The sequence below is a fragment of the Corythoichthys intestinalis genome, chromosome 5, assembly GCF_030265065.1.
Source record: "Corythoichthys intestinalis isolate RoL2023-P3 chromosome 5, ASM3026506v1, whole genome shotgun sequence".
Lineage (NCBI taxonomy): Eukaryota > Metazoa > Chordata > Actinopteri > Syngnathiformes > Syngnathidae > Corythoichthys > Corythoichthys intestinalis.
This window is the reverse complement of record NC_080399.1, coordinates 61,201,039-61,217,569: the sequence shown is the minus strand read 5'-3', so window position 1 is coordinate 61,217,569 and position 16,531 is coordinate 61,201,039. Positions and strand designations below refer to the sequence as shown.

Sequence of the window (16,531 nt, the reverse complement as noted above, 5' to 3'; positions counted from 1 at the left end):
TTTTTTTTTTTGCTTTTAAACAAGAATCGAGACTGTTTTACGTCCATATCTAGACAGAATTCGGGGATTTAAGCATTTATTTACAAGAATTTTCACTGGAAAAGCTCTGTTTACATAAGGCAGCTGCTAGCTACATTTACTGACAGACAAGAGTTGTACTTCAAGATATTTACATAGGTTTTTTTTTGCTTTTAACCAAGACCCAGAGACCGTTTTACGTCCATACTGTATCTATAAAGAATTCAGGGATGTAAGGATTTTTCACAAGACTTTTCAACAACAAAAAAAGCTCTTTGTCTGTGATTTCACTCGGTCAGGTTTGACGGCCTCGCCAACAATGCAGGCCCCCTATTCACCGGCCCCGCGCCCGTGTCCCGTCAATACATTATGAAGTCTATAACTGTAGATCAGTGGTCTCCAACCTGGTCCTCAAAGGTGTGCTGTGGGTGCAGGATTTCATTCCAACCAGACAAATGACAACACTTTTTCACCAATCTGGTGTTTTACAAGTGCAATCACTTGATTGCAGTAAGGTGCTGCTTGTTTTCGCAGAAACCTCATTGGTTCAGCTATCTGTGCTGGATTGGCAGGTACAAAAACCACTACCCACAGCGGGCCCTTGAGGACCGGGTTGGAGACCAATGCTGTAGATGATGTTTTGCTGAGAGAAAATATCTGCAATTGTTTAAAAAACTATCAGACATTGTAAGCAGTTACTCATAATGTTAGTCAGTGCTTGAATATGCTTTTCACCGATTTGGATGATTACTTTTACTTGAGTAATTATATTTTGAAGTAATGCTACTCTTACTTGAGTAAAAATTTTGGCTACCCTGCCCACCTTTGCATGGCATCCACACTTACAGTATCCTTAAACGCACCTGATCCTTCCTGTACTCCTGCCAGAACCCCTTGGGGCAAAGGGCTCCATGGGTGAACAGTTCATGGACAGTTATCAGAAGGATACCAAGCTGGTCCTGTAAACATGAAATAAATAAAAGAACACAACTAAATGGATGGTGTGTGTTGGTAATTTCCCTATATCAAAATGAATTGCTTTACATTCACTTTTCTTCCTTGGCTTAAAGGGCAGATGAAGAGTTCAATTCTTGAGCGTTTTCCTTAAGTGAAGGATTATACTAGAGGACCACCGATATATCGGCTGTCCGATATTTGGACTTTTTTTCCCCAACATCAGCCATAAAAAGGATTTTCATCTGGAATCTGTGTGGGCAACTGTGCCCGTCCCTGACTGACAGTAGGACCCCGGCAGGACCCAAACTCGGCAGTTTTGTAAATATTATAAGATTGCATATTCCTTAATGCAAGCTAAAAACAATGTTGCTTTAGACTTTAAAGGTGTTTACTGAGGGATCGTTACGCTCTAAATGTAACTCATAGCGTTAGTGTAGCGTTCGCGTTGGCATTAGCTTTAGCGTGGCGGCCTCCTCTTAAACTCTCACTTTTTTACATCTCGTCGTGATGTGCTGGTGGGTTTAATTATTTGATAATAATGTACTGTTTTTGCCGAGTGTGTATAGCAGGGGTGGGCAAACCGGTCCTCGAGGTCCGCAGTGGGTCCTGGTCTTTGTTCCAACTGATTCAGCACACACAGTATAACCAATGAGGTTTCAGTGGAAACAAGGAGCACCTGACTGCAATCAACTGATTGCACTTTTAAGAAACCAGATTGGTGAAAGGCTGTCCTCATGATGGGTATGAACAAAAACCCGCACCCACTGCGGCCCTTTGTGGAATTAATTGCCCACCCCTGGTGTATAGTCATCAAAAGAAGTGCTGCATTTGTGGCTTCGGTAGCACAAGACAGAATTAATCCTTCAAGTCTTAGGGCATCATTGTAAATTTGATATTGTTGAAGCATATTTATTAAAATTACAATTATTAAAATTAAAATTACTTTTACTTTTGAATTTTTGCTACAAAAAAAAAAAAAAAGTATATCAGCCTCAAATATCGGCTTACAAAATTGCTTTAGATATACACAGGAAATCGGCCGGAATGTTTTTTGAAGTATCGGTATTGGCATCAGCATTTGAAAATCCCATATCTGTCGACCTCTAAATCATACAATACACAATTTAATAACACGGGAAGATACTAACTGTCTGAGACGTCGTAAGAACACCTTTTGACCTCTCATCATCAGTTCCTGTGATCGTCGTCAGTCTTTCCAGCAGCAATTTTGCTGACAGTGTTGCTATTGGTACACCAAGCTGCCCAGCTTGGTGACTTAACTCATAGACTGCAAAGACAAAAATCATGGGAGCCTTACATTTGGTGTTCGGTTATGAGTGCAAGCACACATATTTAATTGATTTCATAATTCATGAAGAAACATCCCAGCAATCCCAGCAAGGTGGGTGGGCCTTCCAAAAAAATTCATATACCAGAGTTCTGGGACTATGCCGGAGTACTTAAACCATTGGTGTCAAATGTACGGCCCACGGACCGGACGCAGCCCACTGGTGGGTCCGACCCCTGATGGGGTTATTCTGCCTGCCAGGCACGTTGTAGCTCATTCATACTGTACATAGAAAATCAATTGCTTTTATTTTGACATTGGCGCTGCTTAACTGTAAATGTGATTTCTGTGCTTGAGTGCATACGCGCAGTTGCTGTACATTCGTTCATTCATCGCTCAGTCAAAATGGATTGGACGGCTAGCGCCATGAATGGCAGCCGACAAGTTCATGAGGAAGGAACCCAAGAGTACCCCAAAACCAACAAAAGCAAAGCTCACGATAACGATGCTCTCACCATGTGGCGATACAATGATTATTGATACATTCGTCAGGAAATCATTTGAAGATATTGTAAAAAAAATGTAATAAAGAGAAAAGCAAGTTATCTTCATCCTTCTGTTGTAAGTTCTCTAGTAGACATCCAATCCATTTGAAATGTTATACAAGTACTGCCAACCCATTGGCAGTGTATCAAATTAAAGATACACGATAATATCGGCTACCGATAATTATCGGCCGATAATGGCAATTATGACGTCACACAGATAATACAGATAATAAAAAAATCAACCGATAATGCAATCCGATAATTATATACTTGATTTAGCCTCCAAATGTGCGCAACCAAGCAGTTTTCTCCACTTCTTCACTGCCGCCTGCTCAACCCCTCCCCTCTCTGAAGCCCCTGTGGGAGGAGGGGTTTAGGAGTACGGCGTCATAGAGGAGGCGGTGTTACACATCAGTGTTGACACTGTTGAGGCGCTCTCACTAGCGTGCGTTGCTTTTCCCGTGTGTGAAATGAAATAAACGATGCTCTCGCCATCTACAAAACAGTTCCTCAAGGCCTAAAGAAAGCGTCCTCATTGAACACCACTAGCACTTACCCAGCAGCCATTTAAAACTGCATCACAATGATTTTTGGAACGAATATGAGGCTGCTGCTAGCATGAATGCTAAAGCTATTGTTAACAAATAAACTATAAAGGAAGCTACGGGGCTTGTGACGATACAGAGACGCTGCGGTCCTCCCGGAGTCGGGGTGTTTGGGAATGCAGCCCAAAGCGAGTGGTAAACTCCCATCTATGGCTAAACACCTCACGAGATCGATAGTTGACAAGTAGCTGTCTTCCGACGGAGCCCGCCGGTCCGGCAGGCCGCCGCCGCCTCGCCCTAGGCGGGTAGAGGATGAGAGCAGAGCCATGCACCGAATGCGCCGCAGCGAGCCGGCCGGGGCGGGCGGATATCCGGTACGAACTTAGCTGCCGCCGCCACTCCGGTTCAAGACAGAGGCCTGGCGCGGGTGCTAATTTGGCAGCCGGGCGGACTGAAGGGCACAGGCGGGAGGAAATTCCCGAAATGACCCGATAGCCAAATCCCTGGATGAAAAAATAATGCAGTTTATACGACCACGATTCTTCGTGAAAGACATGCCGATCACATCAGTTTTACCACGGACATTTACACAGGTGATGTCAACAAACCATGTTTATCATGACGGCACAGTGGTTAGTTGATAATTGTAACATGCACCAAACGACACAAAGAAGTCATCCAGTCAGTAATGCATTTAGTACGCTTTAAATTTATGACGTCTTAATCAGAGCATTCTTCTTAAATCTAGTCAAATAATTTCCCCATCTTGTTTGAGTGTTGAAGACTAGTTGGATGCGCCAGATTATTCCACGTACTTGAACTAAATATTGCAATTTGTTCTTATTAAGCCCAAACATCTAAAAAAAAAAATAAGGTCATTTTCACCTAAATCAAGAAAAAATTGCTTTCAAATAATGTTTTGAACCATACATATTCTTGAATAAAGAACATTTCTGGCAAGTTTTTTTTTTTTTTTTGGGATTATGTATAATAATTTATTGCTTAAAATAAGGCTGTTAATCTTATTTTCAGCTGGCCATTTTTCTTCAAGAAATCTGAGTGAAATATACTTGAAGTGCTGGCAGTTAATTTAACTTATTTCCAATAGATTTACACTGAAAACAAGGGACTTTAACTAGTCTTAAGGAGCTGTGTTTTTGCTGTGTAGTAATGTTATACTTTAGGAATGGCATACTTTTAAAGCCACTTATGTATTTACTCTGTAAGTAATTGTTGCCAAAAGTTTACCATTACACAATGTCAGACAATCTGTCTTTATTTAGATGTTGGAATTTACTACTACTACTACTTGTTCACATTTGATGTTGAAAAAAAAAAGAGCAATATTATTTTTGCACAGCAATATTTTCTCTTGTGTATACTTTAAAATTTTACATAAATCTTTAATAAAATTATCGGCTTGACATTATCGGTTATCGGTTGGAACGAGGAGGAAATTATCGGTTATCGGTATCGGCTGAAAAATGCATTATCGTGCATCACTATATCAAATAGTTGTTCTCCCCACTGCATAACACCATTTACCATTTGAACAAACTAAACAACAAAACTGAATAAGTAGGAGGCAGACAGTAATAAATTCAGTTTTCTTGATCAAACAGTTCTTCATGAATACAATCCAAATTTAAAGGAAACCCTCTTGTATGACAATTTACAGTTTGAATAGGAGTTTGTGTTGAAAGGAGACTGTTATATGAATGGGTTTATATTAGTGACGGGATCTGTCGTTCACTTGAGTAAACAAATCCATTCCGGTTCGTTCAGTAAAAAGATTCGTTCAAACAAATCGTTCAACGAATCGTTCGCCCCCCTCATATCCCTCCCCGCCCAAATGAATCGTTCGGTTAGTGAACGGGAAGTGACGTTGCCGAACGAATCACCAAAGACCGCTTCGCAGTACAACTGAACGGGAAGTGACATTGCTTGGTCCCTCCCTCTCTTGCACACATTGACCACTCGTCGTAGTTTCAGAAATGAGTGACAGGCGATATCATTCTGCTTTCACAAACAGCCTCGTCTCCCTCCCGCTGCTGCAAAAGCGAGGGAGAACTTCCGCGTCGTCTGTCCTAGTTCAGTGGGATCAAAGTCATGGCTCGTGCTTGCATTTCGATTTAGGACACGGTTAAACATTTTCCTTTTGTAGGGGGGAGTGGGGGTTTGGGGTCGGGGGCGCATGGACTTTCTTTAGCATGATCTTGATCACATATACAATGCTGCTGCTACCAGCCAACGCGGCATGCTTGCTGTCACTAAAATAAAAATAAATCGAAAGTTTAATTTCTAAATATGGAACGACCAACACATCATATTTACCTCTCGCTCTGTTGTATTTTAGTTTTTATGCTCATCACTATTATTTTTGGTCACTATTGTTAAAACTAAAGTGTAAATAGCTAGTTGTCAAATGTTGCTGCTCTGAAATAAAAACAATACTACATTTTGATATTTGACAGTTTAATTGCAAATCAGTATTAATATGATCGTATTGAATTTTTGCACTGGTATTAACAAATAAAATAATCCGGTCAGCTCCCCTGTCGTCCCCTCATCTCAGATCGTCAAATGCTGACGAGAAATAATTGTTTGCTCTTTACGAAGTTGCCTTTCTACTCTAATTAGTCTGTTAAGAAAAATGTAGACATATTGCGACATCTCCCGTGTCCGCGTGCGTTGTTTTTGGGCGCTTGAGTAGCACATGATGGACGGATGGACATAATTTGTCAAACCAACTAACACCCGACACGCTCTGACACGAAAGAAAATAAAACAGTCGGAAAAAATTGACATGTATATACAGTTTCATTGCAAATCAGTATTATGGTGATCATACTAAATATTCTTTTTTTATGTGCACATATGAGGTAAATATCGCTGCCGTGAAGCCTCCATACAATGACAGTTTTCTCCCCCCGCACTGCCGTCACGCGACCGCAGCTCAGCTTTTGCTTGTCTCGTAGCTACCCGCGAAAGTCTTTACTACTGTAAATTTGATCGTATGTCATTATATGTAGTCCCGAGTCTGTTGAGAAAAGTAGTACACTAAACCATGTTCGCTAGGTTTATGTGGTGTTTTTGTCTGTTTGAGCAGCATTTGATAGGCTCCACATTAACAAATATGTGACAAAGTCATTTCCTTTCATTTTTTGACTCGTTCACTGCATTACTGCAAAGTCAAGTTAGCAGCAAGCTAGGTCAGGAACCGGGGCCTCCGGAGGACCGAGTCACTGAACGGGAAGTGACATAACTCAGTCTTGCCCTCCTGCCTGCACGCTGGCTGCTTATTGGCTACACGTGGAAGTGAGTGACAGACGCCCTGATTCTTTTTCCGCTCCCTCCCCTGCCCGCGATGAGGCTGGCGTCTGATTTGTCGTGTGCGATGTCAGAAGACGCTGCCGCTTGCTCAACGCCCTCCCACGCAGCGAACAAGCACCAACCTCATAGAACGAATCAGTGCAGATGGTGATTAGCTCGGTCTCGTTCACCCAAACAATTCGTTCAAAAAGAACGAATCGTTCGCGACCGATACAACACTAGTTTATATGTGTGGTTTCTTAATAAAAAGAAACAAAACAACCACTATCTCACAATAGCTCACGTGCTAATGTGCTTCTTCAAAACACAATACAGACACTTAAGACACTGATTAGCATAATCACTAACTAGCTTAGCGCTCCGTGCTCAGTAGTAACGTCTCATCAACAAAGAATATAAAAAAATACATTTGGCTTCATTTACTCACCTCTGACGGAGGTGCACTAGATCTAAATAACACAAAAGACCATCTAACTCTCGACACTTCGTAGTATTATTGATTCAGTAACCCAACCTGAGGATAGCACTGAACTCTCTCTTGCTCTAATCACTGGCATGTGCACGCAGCCTGACATTACACACAAACAAGGACCCCAACAGGAGTGCTCATAGCTGCCGTCAAAAATCGATTAACAAAGTAGCTGGCAACTAATTTATTAATCGATTTTAATTGATTACTTGTTGCAGCCTTAGTTTAGAAGGACAATTATGCATGGTCAACTTTATTTTAAAATGACATGAAGAAGCAGAAATCTTACCCAGAAGTGAACCTGCAATAGGTAATGGGATGCTTTCCTGTCTTTGCTTGTCATTGCCAGTGTTGAAAGGTTTACTTGGATCGGGATTCTATAAAAACAACAAGTCCTGAGTGTCAAATGTCTCGACATGGCTGAACTACACAAACAAATTCAAAATTGGAAAAGATGACAATTTGACACCAACTGCAATGAATGTACGAAACAACCCTATGGTAAAGACTTTTGACAGACTAACCCCAAGCTCCTTGAATAATCTGCAGAGATCCTGCTGCTGCTCCAACAAGTGGATGACTCTCTCCTGGAGCAGTTCACCATCTCCTTGTCTCTTTAAAACACGACCAGCTAGAAACGTAAGCGGACGGATGAGCCAAAAAAATGCTTTGACATTTTCAAAAGTTGACAAGTATGACACTCACATACACCCACATCCTGTATATGAAAAGGCAAACACACACACCCACACACACAATTACAGTGCCCTCCATAATTATTGGCTTCCCTGAAAAAGATGTGTTTTTTAGCTTCTAATATTTTTTTTTATTCAAATACTATGGGACCTTAATGGAAAAAAAAGAGAAAAATCCAACCTTCAATACAAGTGTATTCATTCAGTGGGGGGAAAAAATCCCACATAACGAAAAAATTATTTGACATCAAATAATGTGTGTCACAATTATTAGCACCCCTGGTGTTAATACTTTGTACAACCCCCTTTGGCCAACAAAACAAGGTCTGGGGACTGAGATGGCCATGGGAGGAACTTGATTTTGTGTCTGGTGAACCATTTTTGTGTAGATTTGGCCATATGTTTAGGGTCATTGCTTGCTGAAAGACCCAGTGATGACCAATCTTCAGCTTTCGGGCAGAGTGTAACAGATTTTGATTTAAAAGGTCTTGGCATTTCAAAGCATTCATGATGCCATTTACCCTAACAAGGTTCCAATGGCCTTTGGAAGCGAAACAGCCCCACAGCATCACTGACCCACCCCCATACTTCACAGTGGGTATGAGGTGCTTTTCAGCATGCGCATCTTTCGTGGCCTGCCAGGCCCACTTAGAGTGTTTGTTGCTAAACTCAATCTTGGTCTCATCTGACCAAAGCACACGGTCCCAGTTGAAGTCTGGGACCGTGTGTATTTTTGTGTGAGACCAAGATTGAGCTTTTTGGCAACAAACACTCTAAGTGGGTCTGGCGTGCCACGAAAGATGCGCATGCTGAAAAGCACCTCATACCCACTGTGAAGTATGGGAGTGGGTCAGTCATTCAATTTACCGTGATACGTGGTTAAGGCCATATCGGCCAACCCTAGTTCAATGCATAATAAAGTTCAAATGAATATTAAAGTATTAGTTGTGAAACATCTTTTTTCAGTGGTGGTTTTAAGATTTTTCTGAAACGGACGAAGAAGGGGCCACCTGTAACCCTCAGGGGCAAGGTGTCGCTGCCATCTTTGTTCAGCGTTTGTTTTGATCAACAAGGTAATACAGAGATTATTCTGCAAGTGGCGGTAAAAACTACTGGTTTGTCTTGTAAAATTTTCTGTTAGTGCCGCAATGGTTTTGTAGGTATTATGCTTTTAATTTGTGGTGATGACGTGACGCAGCCCCCATCTACGACCCCTAGCAAAAAGTATGGAATCGGACAATTTTTGATTACCGGCATATGGGGCTGCATGTCAGGCAAGGGCACTGGGGAGATGGCTGTGGTTAAATCTTCAATAAATGCACAAGTTTACATTGAAATTTTAGACAGCTTTCTTATCCCTTCAATGGAAAACATGTTTGTCCTTTTCCAAGACAACAATGCATCATGCCACAGAGCTAAAACTGTTAAAGCGTTCCTTGGAGATAGACTCATCCAGTCAATGTCATGGCCTGCAAATAGCCCAGATCTCATCTCTATTGAAAACCTGTGGTGGAAATTGAAAATAACGGTCTACAGGAAGGCTCCGACCTGCAAGGATGATCTGGCAACTGTAATCAAAGAGAGTTGGCACCAAATTGATGAAGAATACTCATCAAGTCCATGCCTCAGAGACTGCAAGCTGTCATAAAGGCCAGAGGTGGTGCTACTAAATACTAGAGATGTGTTTTGATTGTAATTTCTTTGTTTGTTTCTAATGATTTCGTATTTTTTTTCCTCAGAATGGAGTGAATCCATAAATATTTCCCTGCACTTGCTCTATAAAAGTAACATTTACTGACCGCCACAATGTTTTTTATTCATTTCTTTTAGTGTTTCTGAATGCTGAAGAGTCATACTTTTGCACTAATTCGTTATTTTTTTCAAGCTTTTTTATCTGAGGTTGTTCTAAATGATAAAATGTCTGAGTGAGTGCTCGTCCGAGACTGGTGATTCCATACTTTTTGCTAGGGGTTGTACGGCGAACTGAACCGCAGTGGTGCCATTTGTTTGTGCTAGGTTTTTGCTCATTTGTGCTGTAAAAATTGTTGTTTTCCTGCTATTGTTTCATAGATATTGAGATAATAATTTCAAGTGATGACGTCACTCGCAGCCATTCCGTATCCTAATGCTGCATTTGAGGAAGGTGGGTAGTCGGACTTATCCCACTCGGATGCACAAACAATTGACTGAAAATGTTTTAATCAAAATCAGGGGCTGGTGGACCTCGGATTGACCTTCAAAAGAATTCTAAATATCTCAAAAACAATAGCGACACATATGAATCTTTTTACAGCACAAACAAGCACAAACGATTGACATCACTTTTTATATGAATTTGCATCTGATGGGGGGTCAACATCACAGAAGTTTAAAGTTTGTAATCATTTGCATTTAATCATGCTGTGCGCAAGTAAGGATCCTATATATGGACAATAATTTTAATCACTTTTTCAAAAAGCCATTTTAAACAAGAAAAACAGCATTAATATTTAACGTACTCCGTAAACAACATAATCTCATTCTCTCTCACAAAAAAAGGATTGTATGAGGGGCCGTACAAGACATTTTTCATTCTGGCCCTCTCACACACATACATTCTCCTCTCACATGCATACATTCTCCTTTCACATCCATACATTTTTACTTTCACATTCATACATTTTCAGTCTCACATTCGTACATTTTTACTTTCACATTTATACATTTTCAGTCTCACATTCATACATTTTCACTCTCACATTCATACATTTTCACTCTCACATGCATACATTTTCACTCTCACATTTATACATTTTCACTCTCACATTCATACATTTTTACTTTCCCATTTATACATTTTCACTCTCACATTCATACATTTTTACTTTCCTATTTATACATTTTCACTCTCACATTCATACATTTTTACTTTTACATTTATACATTTTCACTCTTACATTCATACATTTTTACTTTCACATTTATACATTTTTACTTTCACGTTTATACATTTTCTCTCTCACGTTTATACATTTTCACTCTTATATTCATACAAGTTTACTCTCACATTCACACATTTTTAGTCTGTGAAATGTATGTTTGTATAAATAAAATATATGTGTATAAGAGTGAATTTATATGTATGTGAGGAAAGTATGTATGAACGTGAGAGGAGAATGTATGTATGTATGAGTGAAAGTGTAGTGAAAACGGAAGGAGTCTAGTTGAAACGGAAGCCAGCTCTGATTGGCTAGCTCTGACTGGTAAGCTCTGATTGGCTGAGAACCTGACGCGGGTTACTGTTCATAAAATAACAAGGAAGAGGACGCAAAATCACTTCGGCAAGCAGTTGGACTTTTGCAAAACATTTTGTCGACCCCAGAAACTAACTTCTTTGGCTTCCTGTCTCGAGCGGCGGCAAAGGACACAATCAACTGCACCCAACAGTGCTAATTATGACGCAGTTGAAAGTGAAATGAGAGACATTTTTAGACTGAGCAACTCTCGAACCTCTTCAACTGTCCAAGCGGGAGCTAATATGACCCGCTCCCAGACTACTGCGGTCAAGCCACCCTCCACTCGTAAAAACGAAGTCAAGCTAGCCGCCCCTCATTTGGATCATTGTTTGCATTGTGTGCATTATGGTACTGCAACACGCTGGCTTCATAATGGAACGCGGTGGCTTCACAGCGCAAGTCCCCCGGTGGCTTCACAGCGCTAGTCCCTTTATTGAAAAAAATAAATATGAATAAATAAAAAACGGGAAGCCATCCAAGAACGGGTCCACTTGAGAGAGGCACTCGAGCACCCCGAGACCCAAACTAAAGTATTATGATATAAAAAATAATTTAGGAATTCCGAGTAATACTACTTAGAAAATTGCTAGTTATTTCTGTCATTTACCCTTATTTCAAATTTTAATTTAAAAATATCTGGCTGATATCCCGGGACGGGTCCACTTCTGAGGTATACTAGACGACCCTAAGACTCGAACTAAAGTACTCTGATAAAATTCTGATGTATCATTTCAAAATAAAAGTACTTTGAAAATTGCCCATTTTTGCTGTCATTTTGCCCGATTTCAAAAATTGATTTAAAAAAAAATCTGGTTGATATCCTGGGACGGTTCCACTTCTGAGGTACACTAGACGACCCCAAGACTCGAACTAAAGTACACTGATAAAATTCTGATGTATCATTTCAAAATAAAAGTACTTTGAAAATTGCCTATTTTAGCTGTCATTTCGCCTGATTTCAAAAATTGATTTTAAAAAATCTGGCTGATATCCCGGGACGGTTCCACTTCTGGGGTATACTAGACTACCCCAAGTATTGAACTAAAGTACTCTGATAAAATTCTGATGTATTATTTCAAAATAAAAGTACATTGAAAAATAAACGTGAAAGTAAAAATGTATAAATGTGAAAGTAAAAATGTATGAATGTGAGAGTGAAAATGTATAAATGTAAAAGTAAAAATGTATGAATGTGAGAGTGAAAATGTATAAATGTGAGAGTGAAAATGTATAAATGTGAAAGTAAAAATGTATAAATGTGAAAGTAAAAATGTATGAATGTGAGAGTGAAAATGTATGAATGTGAGAGTGAAAATGTATGAATGTGAAAGTAAAAATGTATGAATGTGAAAGTAAAAATGTATGAATGTGAGAGTGAAAATGTATGAATGTGAAAGTAAAAATGTATGGATGTGAAAGTAAAAATGTATGGATGTGAAAGGAGAATGTATGCATGTGAGAGGAGAATGTATGTGTGTGAGAGTGAATATATATGTATGTGAGAGTGAATATATATGTATGTGAAAGGAGAATGTATGTGTGTGTGAGAGGGCCAGAATGAAAAATGTCTTGTACGGCCCCTCATAGGATTGGCCGATTGCCATGCTTTGTGCTAAAATTGGAACGGGCCACTGCAGAGGCCATTTAAATTAGAAGTGGGGCCAGTGCTCCTGTGCCCCCACCCCTAAAACCGCCTCTTCATTTCTTCATTTGTCTTTCCACTCCACCCAATTTTCATTCACAAATATGATCTAACAAAGTTGAAGAGCAAATATTAACCATGTTTGTAGTTCATATAACTTGCAATTTGAATGAAGTAAACATCTGTGGAGTATTTTCAGAGAAAATTTTGGGATTGTGAAAGCTAAAACTCAACAGACCCAAACACTTGCTCAGTAACGACAATACTAATACCATACAAGGGTTAAATTTTCATTACTGCCCTTGCTGCTGAAAAAAAGAATCCTCGCGGAAACACTGCACACAAACAGTAGGACACCAATCAATTTTCATAACTTGCTATTTCGAAGAGCAACAGTGATGTTGACTACATTCGCGAGATAAAAATAGTTTATTTTCGAACATTAACTTCGTTCACTCGAGATTTCAACTCACCAAGAAGGCTTGACAGAAATCTTTTCTGAGAGACAGAGTCGATCGAAGCACTAAGCGACATTGCAATCATGAAACCGCCGCTTCCTCTAAGATGATTTAAAATAAGACCAAGTTACTCCAATTTCCTACGACAAACAACTCCACGGGTACAATGATGTCTGTCGTGCAATGTTTCGACTGAGTGGTTGACGTTTTCCTCCATGTGTTTCCCCGCTCTGGCGCCTCTCTCCCTTATTGGCTGATCTCAGAACCAATCCGAACTGAGAGATTTGACCATAGATATACAGTATAAGGATAAGTGTCTTAAGTTAAAAACATCGCAAAACCATTTGGAATGATAGATGCCGCGAGACCTGCTAACGCTGACGAGAATTTTCATCGCCATCTTGGATCAGTCACCCTCTCGATCTCAAACTCATATCCACTTGTGTTCAAAATTATTCAACCCCCAAGTGTTTTTGCAAGTTTGACATTTATTTGTCATCTTGTTTAAAATCACATTAAATAATGAGAAATACAACTTAAATAACAAAAATATTTTTGGCAATATTCCAATTGATGGCCTTTCTGTGATTACTTCATTGATAAATTTATTCAACCCTTAGATATGTATATATGGGGCGCCGTTTGTAAAGTAGTTCATGCTGAAAATTACGGCAACATTTTGTCACATTTTTAGCGCCACACAGTGTTTAAAACGAGGTGTAAATTTTTTGAGTCACTTTTTTTTTTGCACATTATTTAGCAACTTAAATATTCATTTTTAAAGAAATTTTGTACCTGAATGTTTAAATTCAGAACGAAATATTTAATTTAAATCTTAAATTTATATCCTATATCCTAAATGCTAAATCTGGAAACGGTTGGAACTAAATATTTGGCCTAATATGCAAATTCACATGACTGGAGACCAGAAGTAACAAAATAAAAGCTGGAGCACACAAAATGCTCTTTAAATAGTTTCTCCTTGTTGAAATTCACCCCCCCGGCCAAGACGCACTCGGGAACAGCGACAGCCAAAACAAGTGCCGCTCGGCTGACGCTGCCCCCGCGCGCGCCAACCGGGAAGGCAGAACTTCGCGCGTCCTCTTCTTATTTTAACCCTTTGTGCTGACTCCATGTTTCAAAAGTTTGAAGAACACTCACCGAAAACAGTTTGATAATTTATTCTTCGACAATGGTAAAAAACAAGGCAAAAACAGACGACGGAGGGACAATTCTGGATCCAAAACAAAGCTACGTGTTTCCGAGCCGCAAAAATCTGTGTTATCTTAGTGTCCAGTCTTTTTAAAGTCTTTGCTGAGGCGGGCCTTGTCGAAGGCGTTTCTGGGTGTTGCTTTTGGGTCATCCCCTCTGTGGCCGGTTTCGGGCAGGTTAGGTTCGTGCGCGAATTGGGACGCCCGCTATCAACTTTGCTGTCCGGGCTGGTTGTACTTGTTTTAGGACAAAGCGCTTTGTCCTTGGAGTTTGCTGGGAGAGCTGATTGCAAGAGTTGGTGCGTCAATTTTGTGATAAGACGGCATTGTGTATCTCTTCTATTTCTTCTCATTAAACTATGGTGTGCTATTTATTTTATATTAGTAGTGTAGTCCTACCGTAAATATGAAAATGATACTATTTCCTGATTAATTATATTGCGTGTGTTAGAGTAATGCAAACAGTTAGACGGTGCCTACGAGAACCTGTACCATATGTATGTGTTAGACTATATATGTGTTAGACTAAGGCAAACAATTATATGGTGTGTGCGATTATGATATCTTTTCCCCTTCATCCTAAATATGTATTTTACCTATATACTGTTATTATCACAATGACTCATGTCTAAGAGCAGGCTGCCACCGTTGAGTAGATTTTATTCATTTTCAGACAACGTAAACAGACAGTCTGAGCTGCTCCACCAGCTTTTATTTTGTTACTTCCGGTCTCCAGTCATGTGAATTTGCAAATTAAGCTAAATATTTCATTCTGACCGTTTCCTGATTTAACATTTAGAATATAGGATATAAATTTAAGATTTAAATTAAATATTTAGTTCTGGATTTAAAGAATCAGGTCCAAAACTTCTTATCTAAAAATGAATATTTAAGTTGCTAAATAATGTTGTAAATGTGCAAAAAAAAAAAAATTGACTTTTAAAATTTCACACTATTTTAAGCACTGTGTGGCGCTAAATGTGAGAAAATGTTCTGCTTTACAAACGGCGCCCCATATGCATAACTTTAATACTTAGTACAACATCCTTTGCAACAATAACATCCTTTAGACGTGAAGCATAGCTTGTCACAAGTTTCTTGCAGTGATCCACATGTATCTTTGCCCGTTCCTCATGGGCAAAGGCCTCCAGTTCATTTACATTTTTGGGCTTGTGTGCTGGAACTGCCTTCTTCATGTACCACTAGATATTTTCAATGGGATTTAAGTCTGGTGATTGCGATGGCCACTCCAGAATCTACCAGCAATTCTTTTGCAACCAAGATGTGATATATGTTGAGGTATGCATGGGATCATTTTCCTGTTGGAAGGTCCAACCTCACCCAAGCTTCAGCTTTGTCAATGACTGCATGACATTTGCATCAAAGGTCTCCTGGTATTCAACTGAATTCATAATACCTTGCACACGCGAAAGATTCCCTGTACCTGAAGAAGCAAAACAACCCCAAAGCATGACTGACCCCTCACCGTGCTTCACAGTAGATAAGGTGTTCTTTTCTTTACCGGCATTATTTTTTCAGCTCCACACATACCGTTGATCTATTGCCACAAAAAGTCGCAGTTGGTCTCATCACTCCAGAGAACAGTATCCCAAAACCTTTGTGGTTTGTCCACGTGGTTTTTGGCATACTTCTTGTGCTTTGGAGTCAGCAGAAGGGTGGCCCTGGGAGTTCTTGGATGGAAGCCATTATTTCGCAGTGTGCGTCTTAAATGTATAGGATGAAACCTGAATACCTTCATATGACATGTCCTGTTGTAGTTTTCCTCAGCTGTCACCAGGGGATTTTTCTCCACCTTTCGCTTCAGGTATCGCACAGCATTTGCAGACAGTAACCTCTTTCTACCACGCTCAGGTAGGGTTTCCACTGTAGGTAGGTAGGTAGGTAGGTAAGTAGGTAGGTAGGTGGATGGATTAGATCAAATAGATTTTTTCATTCAAAAACTTTTTTTCTTTAATTGAAAATAATTATTTTAGATTGAAGTGACAGTTCTTTTAATTGAAAATGTACATTTGATTGAAGCAACTTATGGTTTTTAATTGATTGATAACACAAATCAAATCAGCCGCCATAA

The 16,531-nt window shown here is 39.7% G+C and overlaps 1 protein-coding gene across 2 annotated transcripts in view; it reads right to left on the bottom strand.

Annotated features, from left to right (window-relative positions):
* Window positions 1-13,434, bottom strand: part of LOC130915870 (Fanconi anemia group A protein) — a 129,452-nt gene extending 116,018 nt beyond the window's left edge. For both annotated transcript variants that reach the window (XM_057836035.1, XM_057836036.1), the window contains exons 1-5: window positions 13,244-13,434; window positions 7,683-7,789; window positions 7,448-7,535; window positions 2,124-2,263; window positions 882-977 (exon numbers count right to left, since the gene is read on the bottom strand). In XM_057836035.1, the coding sequence (XP_057692018.1) occupies window positions 882-977; window positions 2,124-2,263; window positions 7,448-7,535; window positions 7,683-7,789; window positions 13,244-13,313 (501 nt within the window). In that variant the 5' untranslated portion in view covers window positions 13,314-13,434. The remainder of the gene's footprint in view (window positions 1-881; window positions 978-2,123; window positions 2,264-7,447; window positions 7,536-7,682; window positions 7,790-13,243) is intronic.
* Window positions 13,435-16,531: the final 3,097 nt, after the last annotated feature.